The 21,316-nt window shown below is 43.5% G+C and overlaps 2 protein-coding genes across 8 annotated transcripts in view; one reads left to right on the top strand and one right to left on the bottom strand.

Annotated features, from left to right (window-relative positions):
• Window positions 1-157: 157 nt before the first annotated feature.
• sp9 (sp9 transcription factor) lies at window positions 158-2,872 on the bottom strand. The gene is made up of 2 exons (XM_054786845.1): window positions 2,726-2,872; window positions 158-2,650 (listed from the first exon to the last, which is right to left on the bottom strand). The coding sequence occupies exons 1-2, from the start codon at window positions 2,744-2,746 to the stop codon at window positions 1,340-1,342; spliced, it is 1,332 nt and encodes a 443-aa protein (XP_054642820.1). The 5' UTR covers window positions 2,747-2,872; the 3' UTR covers window positions 158-1,339.
• A 205-nt stretch (window positions 2,873-3,077) lies between these two features.
• LOC129188143 (obg-like ATPase 1) overlaps window positions 3,078-21,316 on the top strand; it is a 104,312-nt gene continuing 86,073 nt past the window's right edge. For 3 of the 7 annotated variants that reach the window (XR_008572533.1, XR_008572531.1, XR_008572529.1), the window contains exons 1-5: window positions 3,110-3,326; window positions 4,520-4,574; window positions 5,257-5,341; window positions 13,026-13,172; window positions 15,546-15,612. The gene's annotated coding sequence lies outside the window, so the exon portion shown is untranslated. Of the gene's footprint in view, window positions 3,327-4,519; window positions 4,575-5,256; window positions 5,342-11,042; window positions 11,195-13,025; window positions 13,173-15,545; window positions 15,613-21,316 lie in introns of those variants that run through there. The other 4 variants (XR_008572530.1, XR_008572532.1, XR_008572534.1 and 1 more) reach the window with 4 other exon arrangements.

The following is a 21,316-nucleotide window of genomic DNA, read 5'->3' as shown; positions in this document are numbered from 1 at the left end:
TATAAGATGTAAATTAGACATTCAGTGAATAGTGCCTTTTATTTTAAGTATTCATTTTAAAATTTGGTTGTTTTAATAAAATCTAGACTCGGGTTTAATTTTGTTTTCACATTGGTAAATTTTGCTCATACACTGCTTTGAAAGCGTAACAGAAATCTGGAAATTATTGGATTTATTTATTTTTTTACATCATACTCTAAATATCCAACATGTGTACATGATTGTACTTATTTCTTATATTTGGTCTTTTAGTTAAATGTCTGAAAATATAACATTTTTTCTCGATATTTCATCAAAAACTTGCATTTACTGATGCGCACATGCTGACGAAAATTAGCCCCTCTCTGTAATTTTTAGTGAACATCCACCACAACAAAAAAAGGCCACGTGCGTTTCCCCCTGCTGAACAAACACAAAAGAATTTAGAAAGCATCCTTTATAAATCTTTTCAATTTCAAGCTCATTCTATTCAAATAACATTGGACCGAGCCCAGATAAAAAAACATTTTAAAATCATTAATTTACATGTGACTCCTTGCCCACTCGCTATTTTAAAATCCCATTTTTGCGACTTCTTGCTGCGCAAATGACCGCAACCGCAAATAATGTAGACAATTGGCAAATATTATAATAGAGCTTTGTCATCAAACCGCTCTGAAAAGGTGAAAGTGAACAAACATCTCATGAGATTAGAAATGTGATAAAACATGAATCCCTAATCTCAAAATACAAGACCCAAGGGGCTGTGCATGCGCTCCAAGTCATAATTAATAGTATTCAACAGCATTTGCATTTGGCCATGAAATGCCTTTTTAACGCCACATTAAACACTCAATTATTCTACTCAAATTAAAAAAGAAAATCTGTGTATTTATTATGAGAATTTTTAGGAAAAAAATTACCACAAATGGAAAAACCTAAATCAAGTATAAATATAAAATCTTCCATCACACCATAACAGCCTTTTGGATGTGTTTTAATGACTTTAAAATGAAAGTCTTATACGTGTGAATTTTTACAGGTAAACATTTATATATAGATATTTTCGCAAAGAAATAAAACTTTCCAAAACCAAAAAAAGCTGCTCACATACATAGAATATCCACAAAGTGCATTGAAAGGTAAACTCCCTGATTTCCAGGACAGCATCACGAATGAAAACAACAAGAAGATGAGATGAACACATACTTTTATACAAGATGCAACTCACATTGTCCAACTTCAGCTCCACTTTTTCCCTCAGCAATTCAATACTGATGAAGAATATTCCCTTATGTTCAACAAGACCCGTTTTTATGTTTTATTTTTGCAGTTTGCATTGGGGCTCCTTTCTCCCCCATCAGGGCTCGTCGTGAGGGGACTGGTCCTTAACCGTGATCCTGGGGTTGACCCCTTCCAAAATAAGGTCCGGGGATTCGGACCTAGGGGTCTCCAGGTTGCTGGTGTCGGTGTCGCTGTCGCTGCCCTTCTTGCCGCCCCCTCCCGCCGTGTGCGTCTTGATGTGTTTGCTCAGGTGGTCGCTCCGCATGAAGCGCTTGTTGCACACCGGGCATGCGAAGCGCTTCTCGCCGGTGTGGGTCCTCAGGTGTCTCTGCAGCTCGTCGGAGCGTGTGAAGCGCTTGCCGCAGAAGAGCCAGTTGCACACGAAGGGCCGCTCGCCCGTGTGCCACCTCAGGTGCGCCTTCAGGTGTGACGTCTTGCCGTACACCTTGCCGCAGCCTGGGATGTGGCAGCTGTGGAGTCCCTTCCTCCGCAGGCTGGCCCCGGCGGGCCCGAGCCGTTCGGCCTCCTGGCAGTTGGGGCAGTCACACGTGGCCCTGCCGGAGTACCGCCTGGACGACCGTGTGGAACTACTTATCCCCGAGCTGCCGCCTGAAATCATGGCGGTGGCTGCAGAAGCGTCCGTGTACGCCGGCAGGACCGTCTTGAAGCCGTCCTGGGCCAGCAGGTGCTGCCCGGTGGACAGCAGGTGAGACGCGGTGGGGCTGATCCCTGTGGAGCTGAAGGCCGAGTGTGTGAGGGAGGAGAAGTCCGCGTTGTAGCCGCTCAGCTGGGAGTGGATAGCCTGGGGGGTGCCGGAGTGAAGCGAGCCCTGGAGTGTCCCCGCCGGGTTCTGCACGTCAAGCCACGACCCGGGGTTGGTGTGGACGTCCCACCAGGAGGATGCACCGTTCGCCACGTCGCCGGGGATGGTGGAGTGGAACCCGGACTTGTACCACGACTCGTACGGGTGCGCCATCCCCACCCGAGGGTAGAGGCTCTCCGCTGAGGTGTGCACCTTGGAGATGAAAGCAGACTGACCGGACTCCTGAGCCGAGACCACGCCGCCGCCGCCGCTGCTGTTGGAGAACAAGCCGCTATACTCGGTGGAGAAGGCGGCCGAGGTCGGGGAGGTGGAGGCCAAGCAGAAGGCGCTGCTGCCGGCGCCGCTCGTCGGCGTTAGTCCGGTGGAGGCGCGGCTCGTCGCCACGGTGAAGCCGGGCAGAGCCGAACCCAAGTTGCAGCTGGACGAGGACCGCTTCCACGGGTGAAATCCACCTTTGGAGAAGGCGCTGGAGTCGGGTAAAGTTGTGAGAGGGCTTGTGTTTCCGATTTTGTTGCAGGTGGCAGCCAGCATCGCTAAAGGAGTCGTTCCAAACCGAGGCTCTTCCTTTAACAAGCAAGAAAGTTCCACTTAAAACAAGCACGAAACGACGTCTGACACTCAAAACAACCAACAACTCACCCCAAGAATGGAGGTAGCCATATCCAAGTTGTGTCCTGTGCTGGGAAAACTTCTCGAGCTCAAACTCTATTCGGAACCGGTTGTGAGACAGAGCCTCCGTGCTGTGATTCGGGTCAACACGGGTTCTGTTGCGGCTCCTGTCTGCCGGCACTACTTTTAGTAGGAGCGAGCCTCTTGTTTTGAAGTAGAGCTTGGCTGGAAGCCGTAACCAATCACAAAGCGACTTCCGGGACAACCTAAGAAATCCGCCAATTGGAACATCGAGCGCTCGCAGAGGACTCCGCATGCCCCGCCCACAAACAGCTGCTTCTCTGCCTCCGCTCAGGCTCGCATATAGCAGACTGGATTTGGCGTTTTTTAATGGCAACATATATATATATTTATTGATATCCTAAGTGAATGCTCACCGTCTTGATTCTTTTGGATTTATCTTCTTTAAGAGGTAAGTCTTGCATTTGCTGTGCTTCTTCGTTGACTTGTTCTGTTTGTTTTGTGTGTGTGTGTGTGTGTTTTTTTTAGCATTCCCATCACCATTGAGAAAACGCTGATCCCAAAAGACAGCTGATGACTTCATCACAACACAAAAAACGTGGTAGCTGAGGTAAAGCAACACAGAATATATATCCTTATGTATTATTTTTATTTATGTGAACATGTCGATGCCAGAAAACGGAGGGGGGCACAACTGAATATTTGCTAGCATCAAACAAACATTCAATTGTGCAAAATGCGTTTATTACATATAAAAGTAGGCAATATGTGCAAGCCATTGATGTTTTTTTTCGCTGACAGGCCTCCTCCAGGTGCAAACTGTGCGGTTACGAGCTGTCACAACCACACGCACTTTGCAGCCAAAATTAGCATTTATTTTAAGTCAATCAACATCCACGTGACATCATCCCCACAACTGCAAGGATGCTCCGCCACTTTTTTAAATTCTTTTTTAAATGTCACATTCCGAATATCGCTGGATGATAATGGCATAATAACGTGAGCACCCTCCACGTGAATTATGCCTGAGAGAAAAAAGCACAGTGAAGCATTACGGCATTCAAAACCGGCAAATAATGTGCCATTACGGAGCATTAATGGCGGCAGGCAAACACAGCATCATTTATTAGAACCTAAAAAAAAAAATAATAATAATAATGTTGCCGTCACAATTTAGTCAATAAATTATTATTTTTTATACTCTTATTTTTAAAAATGTGCAGTATGTTTTATTTCAATTGTATGTTGTAAGATTTGCGACGTGATAGTGCAGCCGTTAACCCACCGGTTTCAATGTCAACCCCTCGGATTGAAGCAAATCATACAAAATAAAATAAAAAAGAAACATTTTATATTAAAAACAAAATATGTTTAAAATTTTTTTTTTTAAAAGGGGGTGACAATTTAAAGTTGGGCATGCGTCTCCGCTCACCAGCGCGCGCGCCAATTAGGAGCCCATTACACGCGATTAGATTGATCAATGTACCTTAAACAAAAGCGATGATTTATTTGGTCGAACAAAACGCTGTGCGTCATTGGGATGAAGCCTAAGTGTGGGGGTGCAAGCGTGCACACACACACACACACACACACACACACACAAAAGATAAATGATGGATTCATAGAGCAGCCACATTATGACTGCCTCATTTTGAGAGCTGGATTATTGGCCGCTGTCGGTTTTTTATTTTTTATTTTCGGGGGGCGGTGGGTTGTGCTCCTGTGCGCTTTAATTTGTGTCTCTGCAGAGGAAAGTGAGCTTTGAGGACATTTAACTAATTGTCACTTTGTGCGCCCCTGCAGTCAACACCTGTCTGCACACACGGGGAAGATGATGTGTTGCCAAGATGCTTTCACGGTACAGTTATTCATTTCTGTCTTAAAATTAATTCTGTGTATTACTGGATGGTTGCAGAAAGGAAGAATAATGTATGTGGTGCATTTATGTGCACGTCATTGCTGTATAGGACGGACAACATGATACACCTGCACCATCTGAATAGAATGCTTTTATAAATATAATAACGCAAAAGAGGAAAAGTTAGGACAATACAAATAAATAGGCAAAAATGATTATTAATGTTAATATTTTGTTCATGGAATTCCTTGAGCCACCCCTGTTTGCTGCACTATTATACTGAGGGGTGCTTCTAATATTTTGGTCACTTTATATGATGGACAAAATATTGAAATATTGCCCATAAAAGGAAGGTCAGTAGCACCTAAAAACACATCCAATGCCCACTTTTCCGCCATCTGTGTGCAGGGTTGATATGATCGCTGCTCATTAAGCTGCATTGAGTCGCCACATTCGGAATCAAGGGGTCAGCCTCCGGTGTCAACGTTCATTTCTAAATGCTCTCTATCTTCTATCTTGAGAGCGTGGCGTGAGCCGCTTACGGCCGAGGCGGCTAAACTGAAGACTCACTATAGCTTCTTTTCTCTCTCAATGCTGTGAAGTGTGTGGAAATGGGCCCCAAAGAAGGTGTGTGTGAGGAGAAGTAGCATTGTGGCTGAAGACATTTGTGTTGTCTCTGCAGGAGGGAAGGAAACGGCGCAGTCGAACCTCCAGGAAGGTTTGCAGCGGCGTTCGAAAATAGAAATTATGGGCCTGCCTAACATGGGGTAAGTAGATACACTGGGGTTGTACTGCAGCCTTCCCTGCACGCGTCATTGAAAATGCATGAGGATGTATACAGCTGCGTTAATGACGGAAATGGACGTTAAATGGACCGAAACTTCAATGTGAGTTGTGAATATGCAAAGACAACAGGGGAAGGTCTGCATCAGGGGCGGCTGTAGGCTTTTTGTGGCCCTAAACAAGGTTTTGTTTGTGGCCTACCAAATGACACTGCTACTGCACACACAAATATGCTGCATCATAACGGGAGTCAGCGCAAATCTCTTTATTTCAACAACGTCTAACAACCAGTAAAGACATATGCTGAGTAATAAATATGATTAAATAAGGAATGAAGCACAAACCCTAACAAAATACAAAGTCAATACTCGGTTTTTGTTATTAATTCCTTCCAAAAGGTTTAGCCAAAAGCGAAACGTGCAATATCCTAGGCAATTTTTCCCATGGAAAACAGTATAAATCCACTTATTCCGTTCCAGACACCCAGAAATAGGAACAAAAAATACATTTTAAACACAATAACTATCGTTTCACATGCAGAAAACAATGTGAGATCATTATAAATGAGGAATGGATGGAAGTTACTGTTGATGCGGACTCCCCGTACATCCTGGCGAGATGGATTCAATAGTGTTTCCCACCTGCAGCATAAAATTGCTGCAACGCCAAACTTTATTTGGCCCCATGGCGGGTTATTTAGCAGTCACACTCAATAAATAAATGCACAGGCAGCGAGTCAGCAACACGTAGGGTGCTTTGTTTGGACGCTCCGTTTCTCCGAATGATACAGTTCATTACTAACGGGCAAGTTTGTTACATGTAATACAAAATGTTGGCAAAAAATTCAACAAAAAATGGATTGTATCACAACTAGGGCATGCAAAAAATGAGGTTTGACTGTATGGATTTAAACTTTAAAAAGCGACTTCCAAGTATATGTTCATTCATTCATTCATTCATTCCTTCAGTTTCTATGCCGCTTAATCCGAGTAAACTGAATACAAAACATCAAAATATTCAATGTTTTCACTTTTTCCGCCCTTCAGCACGACTTCTAAATCTTTACATTTCAGTTTTTAGTTTTACTAAATCTTCATTTTCTAAGTTGCTCATCAAATCGAGCCCTCCTAATGCTGCTAAGTGAACATATGAACTTGAACGTGGTCGGAGCCTCTCTGATCATGTGGCGCCCCCTAGTGGTTGTGGCCCTGAACAACGCTAGTACAGTAGTCCCTTTTCTCATTGACCTGGGGTTTTGAAAAAAATGACCCCTAAAATTCTCCGGGTTAAAAAAAAATTCCATCCAAAGTACTTTGTCACGATCAGGGACTTTTTCAGAAGCCCTGCAAACTTTTTCATATCATTTTTTTACTTAATTACCATCATTTGGAAAATAGCCGACTGGAAGCTTTAAAAAGGACGGTGGTGCTTGAAATCTTTGTTTTTCCTGTGTTAACCACGGTGGCCTGCAAGGAAACACTTGCAGTCGTCATTGCTTCGCACAAAAAGGGCTTCAAAATAAAAACTGGTGCAAAGATAGAGAAGCTGCGAGATGCGTTTGTAGGGAAGATAGGCGGCTGGACTTGGAGCCTGTGGAAGAACGGCAGGTGGCTCGAAAAGGTAGAATACACGCCGAAACAAATTGGTGAAAAGTTGAAGAAACATGCGCAAAATTCGGAGAAGATGAACGATAGTCTCAGTTTGTCCAACCGCCGTACCAACAAGTCGTATGACCAACTCGGCGTACTACAGCAACAAAGGACTCGGGGAGGTCGAGGCTACATGACAACATAGAGGAGACAGTAAACCAGTGGAACAAAGCTAAATCCCATCAAATGTATTACATCCACGCTTTTCACCGAAGTTACGTTCTGAACCGAGCAGCGAACAGTGAAAATCATGAGCAATTAGGACAATTAGGCCCATAAAAGGCCCATAAAAAACGCTTATTTTTGACATGTGGCCTGCTCCCCCCCCCCCAAACCCTGCTGCTAGCCTCCAGGTTTAATCCCTAAACATGCCTCACACATTTATTAAACACATGTAACGTATAAAATGTGTAGCTACTCACCACTAATCGATGATAATGGAAGATGATCCATGAACACATGGAATGGGAGTCACGGTGTAGCCTTTAGCCTGCTTGTCAGGCTAGCGCTAGAGGCCACAGGCTAGAGAAGCCGCGTCCACATAATCCATAATTTACAATCCAGTAAGGATTTAGCATCATATACTAACTTGTGTTCACCTCGCTGCAAGCTTTGAGGCCAAATTGACTGTCCAAGCTAGCGCTAGCCAAACAGCCCGCAGCACACAACTACGGTGCGTTCAAAGACCGCCGAACCAAGTGTGAAATCTCCATGCTTGAGGAAAAAAAACATTATCGGTGAAACATAAACATGTAAGAACTGTATAGGCTCTCTAACAGTGGTACGTGTGTGCGGTACATACCTGTATTATCACACATCTCTAAATTATTAACAACTTTTTTGTGTGTGTTTTATGCGGGGAAAACAGCAAAAAAAACCACAAAAAAAAAACAAATTTTTGAGGGAACTGAACGCTGAATCGCATCACATTTCTGCTTTTAACATGCACCGGGTTATCATTTTCTCATAGGGAAATGAAAGAATACAAAAATATGTCATAGTAAAGTTAATAGATAGATTTTGTAAATAGCTTATTCAGTAATTTAAGCATGGCTAAATAAATACGTTTCTATTATTGTGGGTACCTAATTTAGCCGCCTTTTGAGAGGAAACATATTAGAAAGAGCTCTCAGTGTGATGTAATGTAGTTCTACACAAGTACAAACTAGAAATACAATAATAAAGATATTGTACAATTAATACTTTAGGTGCTTTTAGTCGGGTCGATGCTCTGGAATAACACGGTTTTTGAGGACAAGAGACATGAAGCTGCTTCATATCCAGGATGTCCACTTAGGTTTACAAGCACGCACATACATGCACACACACACACACACACACACACAGCAACAGCCACACAGTGTAATCGCAGGCCAGAAGCTACTTCCAGGTGGAACCTTGAATGCATCATCAACACATCAGCTTACACGTTTTAATCCTCCAGATCTTTTCTCAAAACTCACATTGGACTAGTTGTGCTTCAGGTAATGAGATATTTGATCGGGCCCCCACCCCCAACAATGAATACATTTGTGTTTGCGTCAAACGTGTTTTCATGTGACAAAAAAAACCCTGCGTTGTTTTGACTAAGTGGAATGCATTGCGCTTCTTGCCTGCCATGTTACATTGATGTCAGCGTGTCCACATGCTGCAGATGCTTCCCTGCTGCCGTCTGGGAGTGGAGAAACTTCAAGGCATTCACTAAGAACCAAGAGAATGTTCCCACACATGAAAACACGATAAGAGCAAACGCAGCTAAAACTAACATCCTGACGAAAAGCTAACGGCCATGTTCTGCAAAGATGGAGGCAGGGTGCCGCCTGTTGATGTCACGGCGTTTATTGCAGACCACATTTAAGGACACATGGTAGTACTCGCAAGTACACACGCGTAATCATGCTCAATTTGGATTGACACTAGCGGAAAGGTATAAGTTGGACATTTTCTATGTTTATTATTATGCTTGTCGTTTGTGCTGTGCAGCACCATACATGTGAGAATAAGGGACTTTTTCTGGAAAATATGGAAAAATGAAGGAAAATAAGAAAAACCTTCGGGACCACTAGTGAATGGTGAAAATCTGCAAATTCGTTTACATTTTTTTTGACACACGGCTCACTCCCAACCCAAATTATGGTTGAATGAGGTGTGTTTTCTGCGGGAAAAAAAAGCCTTTGATGAACTATCCACAATTTTGCAGGGCCATGAATGTCGAATAACAAATGTGCAGGGATCTACTGTATTCCAAACTTTGTCCTACTTTGAATATTTCCAAAGCCGAGGAATATATTTGGAAAGTATGTACTATACAGTATCGTACTGGTGAAAAACAATATGATGTTATTGCGCTTTAAAAGCGGTTGATTTTTTCATGTATGTTATAAATGGCATACAGTCGTCCCTCGCAATATCACGGTTCGATTATCGCTCCCTCGCTATATTGCGGTTCTTCAGAAATTAAATAATAAATAAATGATTGCTGTTTCATGGTAGACTGGTCGGTTATCAGTGGAAACATATTAAAATGCAAGTGATTTGTAGTGTTCTGGTCACTGGGTAGCAGTAATGTTCCATGGAGGAGACGTCCATCCTTACCACATTACCCTACCTTGCACTCGATGTAGCCAGCCATGGATGCGGGGTGAAAAACGGTTTTCCTCCCATTCCGTGTGGAAGTGGAAAGCTTGTGACTTCTTAGTTTGTCCTTCTTCCTCACTCCGTTTGAAACCCTTTCTTAAGTTCAGAAGAAATACTGTAAATTTGAGGCTAACCGGTTAGCTCGCTAGCTTGCAAGCTCGCTCGCTAGCATAATAGCTGTGCAATCCGGTGTAAATAATGAATAAGAGGAGTGTAATGGTGACTATGAGGGTGTTATTTCATGTCTACGGGGTTCTAATAATGTTGAAAACCATATTAAAAAGTCATAAACAGGTTTTCTCTATGCTCTAACTATGAAAATATTCCATTTATTAACATTGAATCCAATATCGCAGAAATTCATTTATCGCGGTCGGGAGCCAATTAACCGCCAGAAACGATTGACGACTGTTTACGACTTCCCATATGCTGTTTACGTTCACAACAACACATGGGGGCGTTGGAATGAGGCTGCGGAGTAGAGGGGTTTCATCGAAAGGCCTTCTTTCACGATGGGCCCAATTTGTGTGTGTGTGTGTGTGTGTGTTAGGAGAAACCAATCTACTTGCTGTCCTGTAGTCTTTATGAACCAGCGGCCTTAACACGAATGTCCAGGTATCTCTCTGATCAGCCACCTTGCAGGTTGTATTGATTTGCGTCCTTGCGTGCAAGTTTTATGATTAAACTGTATCTCTTATTCTTGTCAAAGAGCTTGTCCTGTCCCTTGTCTACTAACGGGTTAACAGTATTTTCCATTGACAAGTAGTATGGAAGGTTTTTGGAAGTTACGTTAAGTTGGAAGTTTGGCGTTATTCCAGAGCACAAGAATGAGACTTATGTTAAATCCATACACAGTCATGGCCAAAAGTTTTGAGAATGACACAATCATTCATTTTCACAAAGTCTGCTGCCTTCGTTTTTATGATGGCAATTTGCATATACTCCTGAATGTTGTGACGAGTGATAAGATGAGTGGCGTTAATTGCAAAGTCCCTCTTTGTCATGAAAATGAAGTTAATCCCAAAACCCCTTTTCCACTGCATTTCAGCCCTGCCACAAAAGGAGCAGCTGACATCATGTTAGATTGTCTGGTTGACATTGGTGAGAGTGGTGTCAAGGACAAAGGCTGGAGATGACTCTGCCATCCCGATTGAGCGAGAATAACAGACTGGAAGCTTTAAAAAGCGGGGTGGCGCTTGAAATCTTTGTTTTTCATCCTTGCTCGGCACAAAAAAGGGCATCACAGGCAAGGATGTTGCAGCTAGTAGGATGGCACCTAAATTCATTCATTCATCAGATCATTAAGAATTTCAAAGAGAGAGGTTCAGTTATCTGAAGAAGGCATCAGGTTACCCAACGAAGATGTAGCTGCAGGACCGGTCGCACCACCAGTGCAACGCTTGCTCAGGAATGGTAGCAGGCACGCATGAGTGCATCTGCTCGCACGGCGAGGACTATTGGAAGATGGCCCGGTGTCAAGAAGGGCGCGTAGAAGCCACTTCTCTCCAGGAAAAACATCAGGGACAGACTGGTACCCTGCAAAAGATACAGGTATTGGACTCCTGAAGGCTGGGGTAAAACCGTTTTCTCTTATGAATCAACTTTCCTACTGTTTGGGGCATCCAGAAAAAGGCTTTCCCGGAGATGAAAAGGTGAGCGCTACCATCAGTCCTGTGTCATGCCAACGGTAACGCATCCGGAAATCATTCACGTGTCCTAACAACACAGCCATGGATAAACAATAGTACCAAAACAGCCTCCGAAAGTAACTTTCAGAATAGTTTAGTGAGGAACTTCCTATCCCAAAGGCAAAAGTGGCTTGGGGAACAACTTAGTAACATTTGTGTCATTCTCCAGACTTTTGGCCACGACTGTACATTTGAGAGAAACTGCCTTGACTTTAAATAATGTATAAAATAAATACAACTAAGCACTCGTATTCCAATATACACTTGTATACCTGATGGTGCTTATGGCGGTGATTCTTATTCCTTGTTATTCCAAGGTGACCCGAAAGAAGTGCCGGTCTATCTTTATCTAAAGAATGGCCGCATGTACTTTAGCAATCTGGAGCAATTGGACTTGCACGGGACTTAGTAAACCATCATTTCACTGTGAAGCACCGAGTGAAGGAAGGGATTGTGGTGGATTATAGTTAATGATGCGTTGCCATTATTGTAACTGTTGGACTCTTGTTATTGTCTGTAGGCTTTCAAGAACACTTGAGTTGCTCGCTGCCATGAGGAATAAATCAGTTTGGTCATAAATGCTGCATTTTGTCTGATTCGGACATATTCAATAGGAATATAATGGCCCTCCATTGCAAGTATGTTTGATTTATTATGGGATTGTCTGACCTTGTAATTGGACTTTGTGATTTACAGTATTCATGGTGGTATCGGTAATGCGGTACTGGACAATACTGGACAATAAGTATGGATCATGTCTGTCCATGACCTTCTCCTTCCTTGCGTAAGGCCCACTGGTGTTTGAGGTTGGATGACACCGACTACGTTCACATGCAGTCAATATTTGGGTTAAAGTCAATATTCTGGTTTCTGAAGCATTCGGAATAACCCGTTTACATGCGCGACGTGAAAAAACAAAACAAAACAAAACAAAAAGCACACGGACAACGTCTCGATGCACGGTATACGTCATGATGCAATGCGCGTCATTTCCGCTTCTTCTTCCTGTATCCAAAAACAACAACAACACCGGCACGGCGCATAATGAACGCCTTTGTTTGCGCTTTGGTGCTGGTACTGACCCACCACCAGTACTTGACACTATTCTGTCTCACTTTCTTCATTAATGGAAGGCGAGAACCTGAAGAAATAGGAAATGGAGCTGGAGCTGTGCCATCCATATCCATGCTACATCCCCAGAGCCCCCCGGACACTTTGGAAGATGCGTTTGTATAAACCCTGCTTCGCGTAACTGCTTGCGCACCTTCTGATAGATTTCGCTATCGCGGTACTTTCTACCGTCAATAAAAGCCATAATGTTCCTGTCTTTCACCACACTAACGAGGTGGCTTGTTTCCTCCTCGCTCCAAGAGTGGGGGGTTTTGCGTATCGTCATGTTTACAAGTACTTCCTGCCAAAGACACAAGATTCCTTTTGAATAAAACATGCGCAGAACACAAATTAATGTTCCTTTTGATCGGGATATTCCGATAGGCGTGTACATGACCCGATTTTCGGGCTAGAAAAGGAGTAACCCAGGGGTATTATTTGGGTTTTTCAAAAGGGTTTTTGGTGTTTCCATGGCCGTGTGCAACCGGGTTATTGCTAATATTCCGGTTATGAACTGCATTGGTTATTGGACTGCATGTAAACGTAGCCAGTGTCAACCATCAGCACTTTTCTCTGTTTTCCAGAAAGTCAACTTTTTTTTCAAGGTGCTGACAAAGAGTCAGGCTACTGCTGAAAATTTCCCCCTTCTGCACCACTGACCCAAATGAAAGCAGAGTGCCCATTCCGGACCAGCGCTATGATTTCCTCTGCCAATTCCATGAAGCAGCCAGGTGTGGGGTCTGGCCGTTTACCTCTATTTCCACACTTGACATGTGCTCACAGTCTTGCTCTGTTGTTGATATGTCCTTCCTGTGTGTGATGCATGATTGCTGCACCACTCAAACCACTTTTTTTTTTTTAAAGAAAAAAGCTGAAGCGTTTGAGCCTTCAATCAGAAACATTCAGAGTCTCCTCCTGCAGGGCTGCATGGAAAGCACGTATGGTGTTTAATATTGTCTTCCACTCCTATCTGACAATTCTTAGATTTATTCTCCAAATATGTTTCAGAAAAAAACTATCCTAGTCAAGTGTAGGGCACCACAATATTGGATAGATACAGTAGATAGATAGATAGGTAGGTAGGTAGCTCAGTTTTCATTATTAATTTGTTCAAAAAGGTTCAACAAAAAGCGAAAAGTATGATAATCAAGGCTAATTTTCCCTTAAGCAGAGGTCACAACTGTTCGTACGAGCTCCCACATGCAAAAAACGCAAGAAACGTGTGTGATGTACTGATTTGTGAGCCATAAACCGGCTGCAGACCGGCCGCAGAGGTTCTCTGTCACGTCAACCACAGGCGCTTACGTTTTTGTTTCAGGTTGCAAGACAAACTTATGCGCTTCGTGCGTCTTCGTGCGTCGTCCGCACAGCCAATGTGTGTCTTTCATACGTTTTGCTGGTGTCAGGTTCGGGCAAAATGTACATTTTTTCCTACGCCGCATTTGCGGACTCCATATGTGTGTCGTGCGCCACACGTACACCCCACATTAACGCATGTTCAGATATTTTTTACGTGCTCAATGCGTGTTGAGTAAGTCGGTCATGTGTTGCACGTATGACGAGAGTGCATCAATCACACGAAAATTCGTGTATATTTGTTTCTTCCTCTATTTGCTATGTCTCAGTGGATAATATATATGGAAATATATATTTCTATTTGATTCCTTTGACTCCTGTTGCAATGCATGTTGTTATTCACGTGACCGGATATGACGTATACGCCTGTGGTGCATCTGGGTATGCGCTGTAAGAGGTCACGATTGGTGAATAAAAACGGTCTACAAGCGACAGCTGTACATCCGAGCAGTTTTTGTGCGTGGTACGCACCTTCGACTTACAGGTTGTGCGCTGCGTGCGCGCTCATCTTCTCCACAAGCAAAAAAAAATTTGGAGAACGCCACAAATTGCACGGCCAAAAAAACCTAGGCTTTGGGAAATAATGTAAATTCAATGGATCTGTTCTAAGCAACCAAACGTACATTTTATGGAGAATATTTGTAGTTTTACATGCAGAAAACAATGTGAAATTATTATCAAAGAAGAATAAGTGGAACTCATTGTTGATGATTGTTGAGTTGATGTAAATAAAGAGATGATGTGGAGTTCCCGTACATCCTGGCAAGATGAAATTCAATAGTGTGGTCATGTTTGCGGGTAGAAGCGGCTGAAATGAGTTTCCTCTGTAGGGTGGCTGGGCACTCCCTTAGAAATAAAGCCAGATGAGGTGGCTCGGGCATCTGGTCAGGATTCATCCCGGATGCCTCCCTGGGGAGAAGTTCAGGGCACGTCCGACCGATTGGAGGCTTTGGGGAAGAGCCAGGACACGATGGAGAGACTATGTCTCTCAGCTGGCCTGGGAACGCCTCAGAAACTGCCGGGAGGAGCTGGACGAAGTAGCCTAGAGGAGGGAAGTTTGGGCTTTCCTGCTTTAGCTGCTGCCCCATCAACCCGAACTTGGATAAACGCAAGAAGATGGATGGATGGTGCTCCTCACATTCTTTATGAAATTGCTGACACTCGCAACTTTTTCTGACCCCATGGTGGGTTTTCAGCACCCCCACCCCTCCACTCCAATACAGTTAAACTGCACATTTTGGAGCGGCCTATTATTTTGGCCAGCCTCAGGCACACCTGTGCAATGATCATGCTGTCTAATCAGCATCTAGATATGCCACACCTGTGAAAGCTCACTAACACAGATTTAGACAGATTTGTGAGCAATATTAGAGAGAAATAGGCCTTTTTGCGTACGTCGAAAAAGTTTTACATGTTTGAGTTCAGCTCATAAAATATGTGAGCAGAAACGAAAGAGTTGCATTTATATTTTTGTTGAGTGTATATACTGTATACCAAATGTGGTCTTCATAGACGATTGCCTTATGGTTGCAGGTTGAATTATACTTGATTCATTACAATATATGCAAAATAATACATCCATATATGGGTGCCGTGTGAGAATTGTGTGATTGAACAATGTTACTACTCCACAAACTGACAGATGGGTCGTTTTATTGTGAATTCATGGGTTAAGCATGAAAATGTTTGAGCACAGAAGTGGATTTCTCAAGCGTTGACTGTACTCGTCTCAACTTGCTATGTTGCAGCGCAATCCCGCAGTTCCTTTACGCTGTCGACATCGCCGGCCTCGGGAAATGTGCTTCCACATGACACGTGAGTCAAAAGCGGTGATTTACTTCCCTCTGCAGCGTTACAAACCATTGTGAAAAAAAAAAAAAGCCTCATGATGCTTTGCTGCGAGAGCAAGCGCAAACATTATGAGACTGAAAAGGCTACATTCCTTCAACAGCCTTTGACAAAGAGTGTGCCTCCGTCGTGCCCGGCTTCTTGTTAGCGGGACATGTGGTGCACTGGGTGCAGAGATCACAACACAAAAGTCGCAATTAATGAAGCCTGCGCAAACCTCACATTCCCTCAGAAGACGTCAGAAGGGTTCTTGCCTGCACTGAGATGAGACGCAGCTTCTTCTGCACTGCGGAAACTTTGCATGACAGTTTGATCTAGCATCGCACATTTTCCGTCAACATGCATGTGTGCTTTTAGAAGCCTTAAAAGTATATCTTTAACAGACATTTTGCGTCCTTTCCCAAAAATTTTGCAATACTATTTAGAACTCCAGATGCTCAAGATTGACTTTCCGATATTTATACCGATATTGTCCAGCGCTTCTTTACCAATACCGATTGAGGCAGCAGCTCCTCCCTCAAACTGATGTCAGGTCATGTGAAAAAAAGAATTGACAGCCGTGGCTCTAAAGGTAAGTGGAACAACACTTACCATCAAAAGGTTCACATAATAACATGGCATGCTGCCAGTGTTGATACTTTATATTCCCGGACTCCACGCGTAACACAATGAAAGACCGGTTTAGACGAAATGTCCCTCCTTTGACTGACAAATCAATTATGCATTTGGAAGTGTTCCACACAAGATTAAAATTTTTTTTTTATATAGCCTTCAAAACCACAAATACACATAATTCTGTGAGCAAAGGGTTTGGATTTGGGTTCGGATTGGGTAGGGGTTAGGTTTAGGGTTTGGGTTAAGATTGGCGTTGGGTTTAGGATTGGATTTGGGATTAGGATTAGGGCCGTGGTTAGGATTTGGGTTGGGGTTGCGGTTAGGGTTAGGATTGGGTTTGAGGTCAGGGTTAGGATTGAGTTTGGGGTTAGAGTTTGGGTTAGAATTGGTTTGACGTTAGGATTGGGGGTTTGTTTTAGGATTGGGGTTGGGGTTTGTATGGTGGTTGGGGTTAGGGTTTGGGTTTGTGTATTTCAGATGCTATTTTTAAGAAACTGAGGAGGAACCTGTGCGTGTATTAAAATCTATGAAATATAACTAATAATTCTGAGATAATTAAGTTAAAAAAAGAGAAAAGTTAAATAAAATAAATAAATACCCATGGGAATCAATCATCCATATTATTTGTTTAGCTTAGTCTTTACAACATATACTTTTCCTGATTTGGGGCTGGCACTAATGGTTGTGATGCCTGCGTATGGCAACATGGTCAGGAGTGGAACCCTCTGCAAGCAGCACTGCGCTACCAGTGCCCAGGACTAAACTTTAAAAAATAAACACCCCATTTGCATATTCAGCACCTATGTGAATGCTGATGATGTCACTTCCATGCAAACATTGGATATTTGGGGAGCTGGCATTTATCCACGTGCACAGCTGTTTCCATGTGAGAATGAGCCGGCAATTAATCCAGAGTCTTTTAAATTTAATAGAGCAAACCCGCGTTTGTGCATTTCGGAGAAATAACCAAGCTGGTCATTTTATGAACGTTAACTTCATTGATGGTACTCGGATATCTTTGCAAAATGCTTCTTGAAGTAGGGTTTCCAAGAAAAACTCTCCCATGTTGTGTCAGTTGTAAAAATGATGTCAACCTGTAGTCATTAAAGATATGAACAAAAGTCTTGGGACACGCCTAACTAAGTGATAAGGTGTTGGCTGGACCACAAACGTACTTGTTAGTTCCTCTTCTGATCAAGATATTTGCTGACAAGTTTGGGGAAACTTGTTTTCTGTTTCAGATTGTCAGCTACAACTGCAAACAGAGAGGCGCTACTCTATTTTTTCTTTCATTCTCAAAGTACCTGTGCTTAAAATGTACAGCAAAACTACTGCAGTCAAACCTCGGTTTTCGTACACTCCAGTTTTCACATGATTAGATTTTTGGAGAAAATTTACGCTGAAATTTAGCTTCAGTTTTCGTACAATATGCGGTATTGTTTCCGTGTGTCTGCATAAACGATAAGTTTCTATCTATTCGTCATTTCTAAATATTTTGCATTGTTTTCTGCATGGAAAACTAGAATTATTCCCTATAAAATGTCCATCCAACCATTTGCTTCTGCTTATCCAAGCCCGGGCAGCAGTGTCAGTAGGGAAGTCCAGACTTCCCAATCTCCAACCACCTTTTCCAGCTCCACCGGGAGACGTAACACCTCCAGCGTGTCCTGGATCTGCTACGGGGCCTCCTCCCGGCTGGGCATGCCCAGAACACCTCACCAGGGAGACGTCCGGGAGGTATTTGTACTAGATGGACTAGCTCTACTCTGAGCTCCTCCCGGGTGACCGAGCTCCTCACCCTCTCCTCACCCTCATCTCTTAGGTTGAGTCCAGCCATCCTATGGAGGAAACTCGTTTCTGCTGCTTGTATCCGTATTCTCTGTCTTTCGGTAACCCAAAGCTCATGGCTTAGATCAGCCAGTAAATTGAGAGCTTTGCCTTCTGGCTCAGCTCTTTTTCTCTTAGCACGATTGCGTTACTGCAGACACTTTGCTCTTTCACCTGGCGATTTCACGCTCCAGCCTTCCCTCACTCATATACAAAATCCCGAGATACTTGAACTCCAACCGGGGCAAGATCTCACTCCCAACCCTAAGGGTACAATCTACCGTTTTCCGACTGAGAACCAGTCTCAATTTTCGTACGTTTCATGTTTTCTCGAATCGCTCGGAAGGAATTAATAACAAAAATCGAGGTACCACTGTATAGTGCGACTCTTGAATGGGCGCTTGTCTCGATCTCATGGCTGATTGGTTTTCCGGCACAGCGTTCCCAGCCTGGAACACTTGCTGGAGAGAAGAAGACACAGCCACATTCAACCTCATCTACTCTTGTATTCCCATTCTTAGCAATGCTGCCAGCTCACCTGGCCGTATTCCCAGATGATTGTATTTGCAACAATTAGCTGTTTGAATGCCGCCAGTGTGCGTCACCAAAACAAAGCTTCCTTGTAATGAAGACTCATCCAAAATTGTGAGAGTGAGAAATTGGGCCTCTAGACACTTAAACTTAATTCCGAGGATCTGGCTGACGGTAACTTTCTGCTATTTTTGGTGCAGCCTCTTTCAGCACTGTCATTTTTTTAATCAGTTCTGTAAGAAACAACGTGTTGGAATGAGAAACTGGGGAGATTAGGAGAAACATTATAGTCTTGCTTGTATTGCAGAACTTCTGGCCACTGCTTAAGCACCAAGCAGTTTCTGGATCCGCTGTTAAAAAAAAAAAAAAAAAAAAGAATGACCATACACTTTGCATAAAAGTGTTTATAGAGGTGAGAAATGGCCATTTTAAGGTTTGATGTAGTAAAAGCTGTGGAGAAGTTTCTGTAAAAAAAACCAAGGCAGAATTTTGGCAAAAATTGTTGAAATATGAATCATACAAAAGCTATCCAATTCGAAAACCCCTGTGTGAGGTTTATAAAAATAACTATTTAGCGTCCTGAAGCCGTTCCAGAAGGACACAAACTGAAACATTTTACTATCTAATACATTTTTTCCATTCCCTACACAATTCCAATTCCAATTATAGTTTTATATGCAGAAAACAATGTGAAATTCATATAAATAATGAATGAAAGGGATAAATGAACATTTAACATCACTTTTACCTTGACTGAAGACTTGATTGTTCCCAAAGACGGTTATGTTGCAGCAAGATCCACTCGGACGCCGCCTTTGGGTTGTTTCTTGAATTCAGTAGTGTTTCTCACCTTCTTCATCAAACTGCTGCCACTTGGTACATTTTTTGGCTTATTTTGCAGCCGTGATCAATAAGAAATGCAGAGATTTATCTGGGCTAGTTAGCAAAGAACCACACGGTCAACCACTGATGACGTCATAAACGGGCGACAGAAGTGGGGAACAATGACTTCCGCTTCAGGTTTCCGTGTTAACACAGTGGATGTTTTGCAATTAAAAATACATTACGAACACAGAACACACAAATAAAGAGGTACATTTTTGATGTGAACCAAAAAATAAGCTAACCAGGGTGTGCTTTAACCAAGGTTCCACTGTATGTCTGTAATGTAACTCGCCTTATGTGCCATGTATCTATTTTCCGTGCTTGTTGTAAGCCAGGGGAGTCCTGACTTTCTCCAGCGAGGGTCACATAGTGAAAAATAAAAGGATGCAACTAATATTTTGTAAAGATATGCTCAAAACTGCATCTCGGCTTTGTCATATACAGTAGGTGAAAAAGTCTATTATTTATATCAACTTCTCTCTTTTCTCTTTTTTTTACCCAGTTTTACTGTTTGTTTTTTAAATTTGCCAAATATTTCAAGTCTATTCTTAAATAATCTTTGTAAATGTTCTTCTCGTAAAATGATGACTTAATTCCCATAATATTTTGACTTTATTCCCATAATATTATACCGTAACTTAATTAACTTATCCGAGATCGGGTCGCAGGGGCAGAAGCCCAAGCAGGGAGGCCCAGATTTTCCTCTCCCCCGCCACTTTGTCCAGCTCCTCCCGGTGGATCCCGAGGCGTTCCCAGGACAGTTGGGAAACATAGTCTCTCCAATGTGTCCTGGATCTTCCCCGAGGCCTTCTACCGGTCGGACTTGTCCTGAACACCTCCCCAGGAAGGCGTCCGGGAGGCATCCTGACCAGATGCCCAAGCCACCTCATCTGGCTCCTCTCAATGCGGAGGAGTAGCGGTTCTACTCCGAGTCTCTCCCGGATGACAGTGCTTCTCACCTTATCGCTAAGGAAGAGCCCAGCCACCCAGAAAACTCATTTCGGCCGCTCGTACCCGCGATCTTGTCCTTTCGGTCTCTACCCAAAGCTCATGACCATAGGTGAGGGCAGGAATGTAGATCGACCGGTAAACTGAGAGCTTTGCCTTTTGGCTCAGCTCTTCACCACAACGGACTGATGCAAAGTTTGCATCACTGCAGACGCCGCACCAATTCGCTTGTCGATCTCACGTTCCATCCTTCCCTCACTCGTGAACAAGACCCCAAAGTACCTAAACTCCTCCACTTGGGGCAGGATCTCATCCCCGACCTGGAGATGGCATTCCACCCTTTTTCCGGGCGAGAACCATGGACTCGGACTTGGAGGTGCTGATTCTCATCCCGGCCGCTTCACACGCGACTGCGAACCCATCCACTGAAAGTTGAAGTTCACGGCTCGATGAAGCCAGCAGGACCACATCATCTGCAAAAAGCAGAGACCCAATCCTGCAGCCACCAAACCGGAACCCCTCAACGCCCTGGCTGCGCCTAGAAATTCTGTCCATAAAAGTGATGAACAGCATCAGTGACAAAGGGCAACCCTGGCGGAGTCCAATCCTCACTGGAAACGGGTCCGACTTATTGCCGGCAATGCGAACCAAACTCCGACACCGGTCATACAGGGAACGAACAGCCTGAATTAGCTGATCCGATACCCCGTACTCCCGGAGTACTTTCCACAGAATTCCTCGGTAACACGGTCGAATGCCTTTTCCAAGTCTGCAAAACACATGTAGACTGGTTGGGCAAACTCCCATGCACCCTCAAGGACCCTGCTGAGAGTGTAGAGCTGGTCCACAGTATAACACATTATAA

Source organism: Dunckerocampus dactyliophorus, chromosome 9, assembly GCF_027744805.1.
Source record: "Dunckerocampus dactyliophorus isolate RoL2022-P2 chromosome 9, RoL_Ddac_1.1, whole genome shotgun sequence".
NCBI lineage: Eukaryota > Metazoa > Chordata > Actinopteri > Syngnathiformes > Syngnathidae > Dunckerocampus > Dunckerocampus dactyliophorus.
Note: the sequence above shows the minus strand (reverse complement) of the source record. Positions and strands in the feature narration are given on the sequence as shown.

Bases quoted from the DNA above. Each gene is read 5' to 3' on its own strand.
- sp9 (XM_054786845.1), bottom strand. From the start codon at position 2,746: ATGGCTACCTCCATTCTTGGG. The intron at 2,651-2,725 runs GTGAGTTGTTGG...TGCTTGTTAAAG, and splicing joins TGGCTACCTCCATTCTTGGG to GAAGAGCCTCGGTTTGGAAC.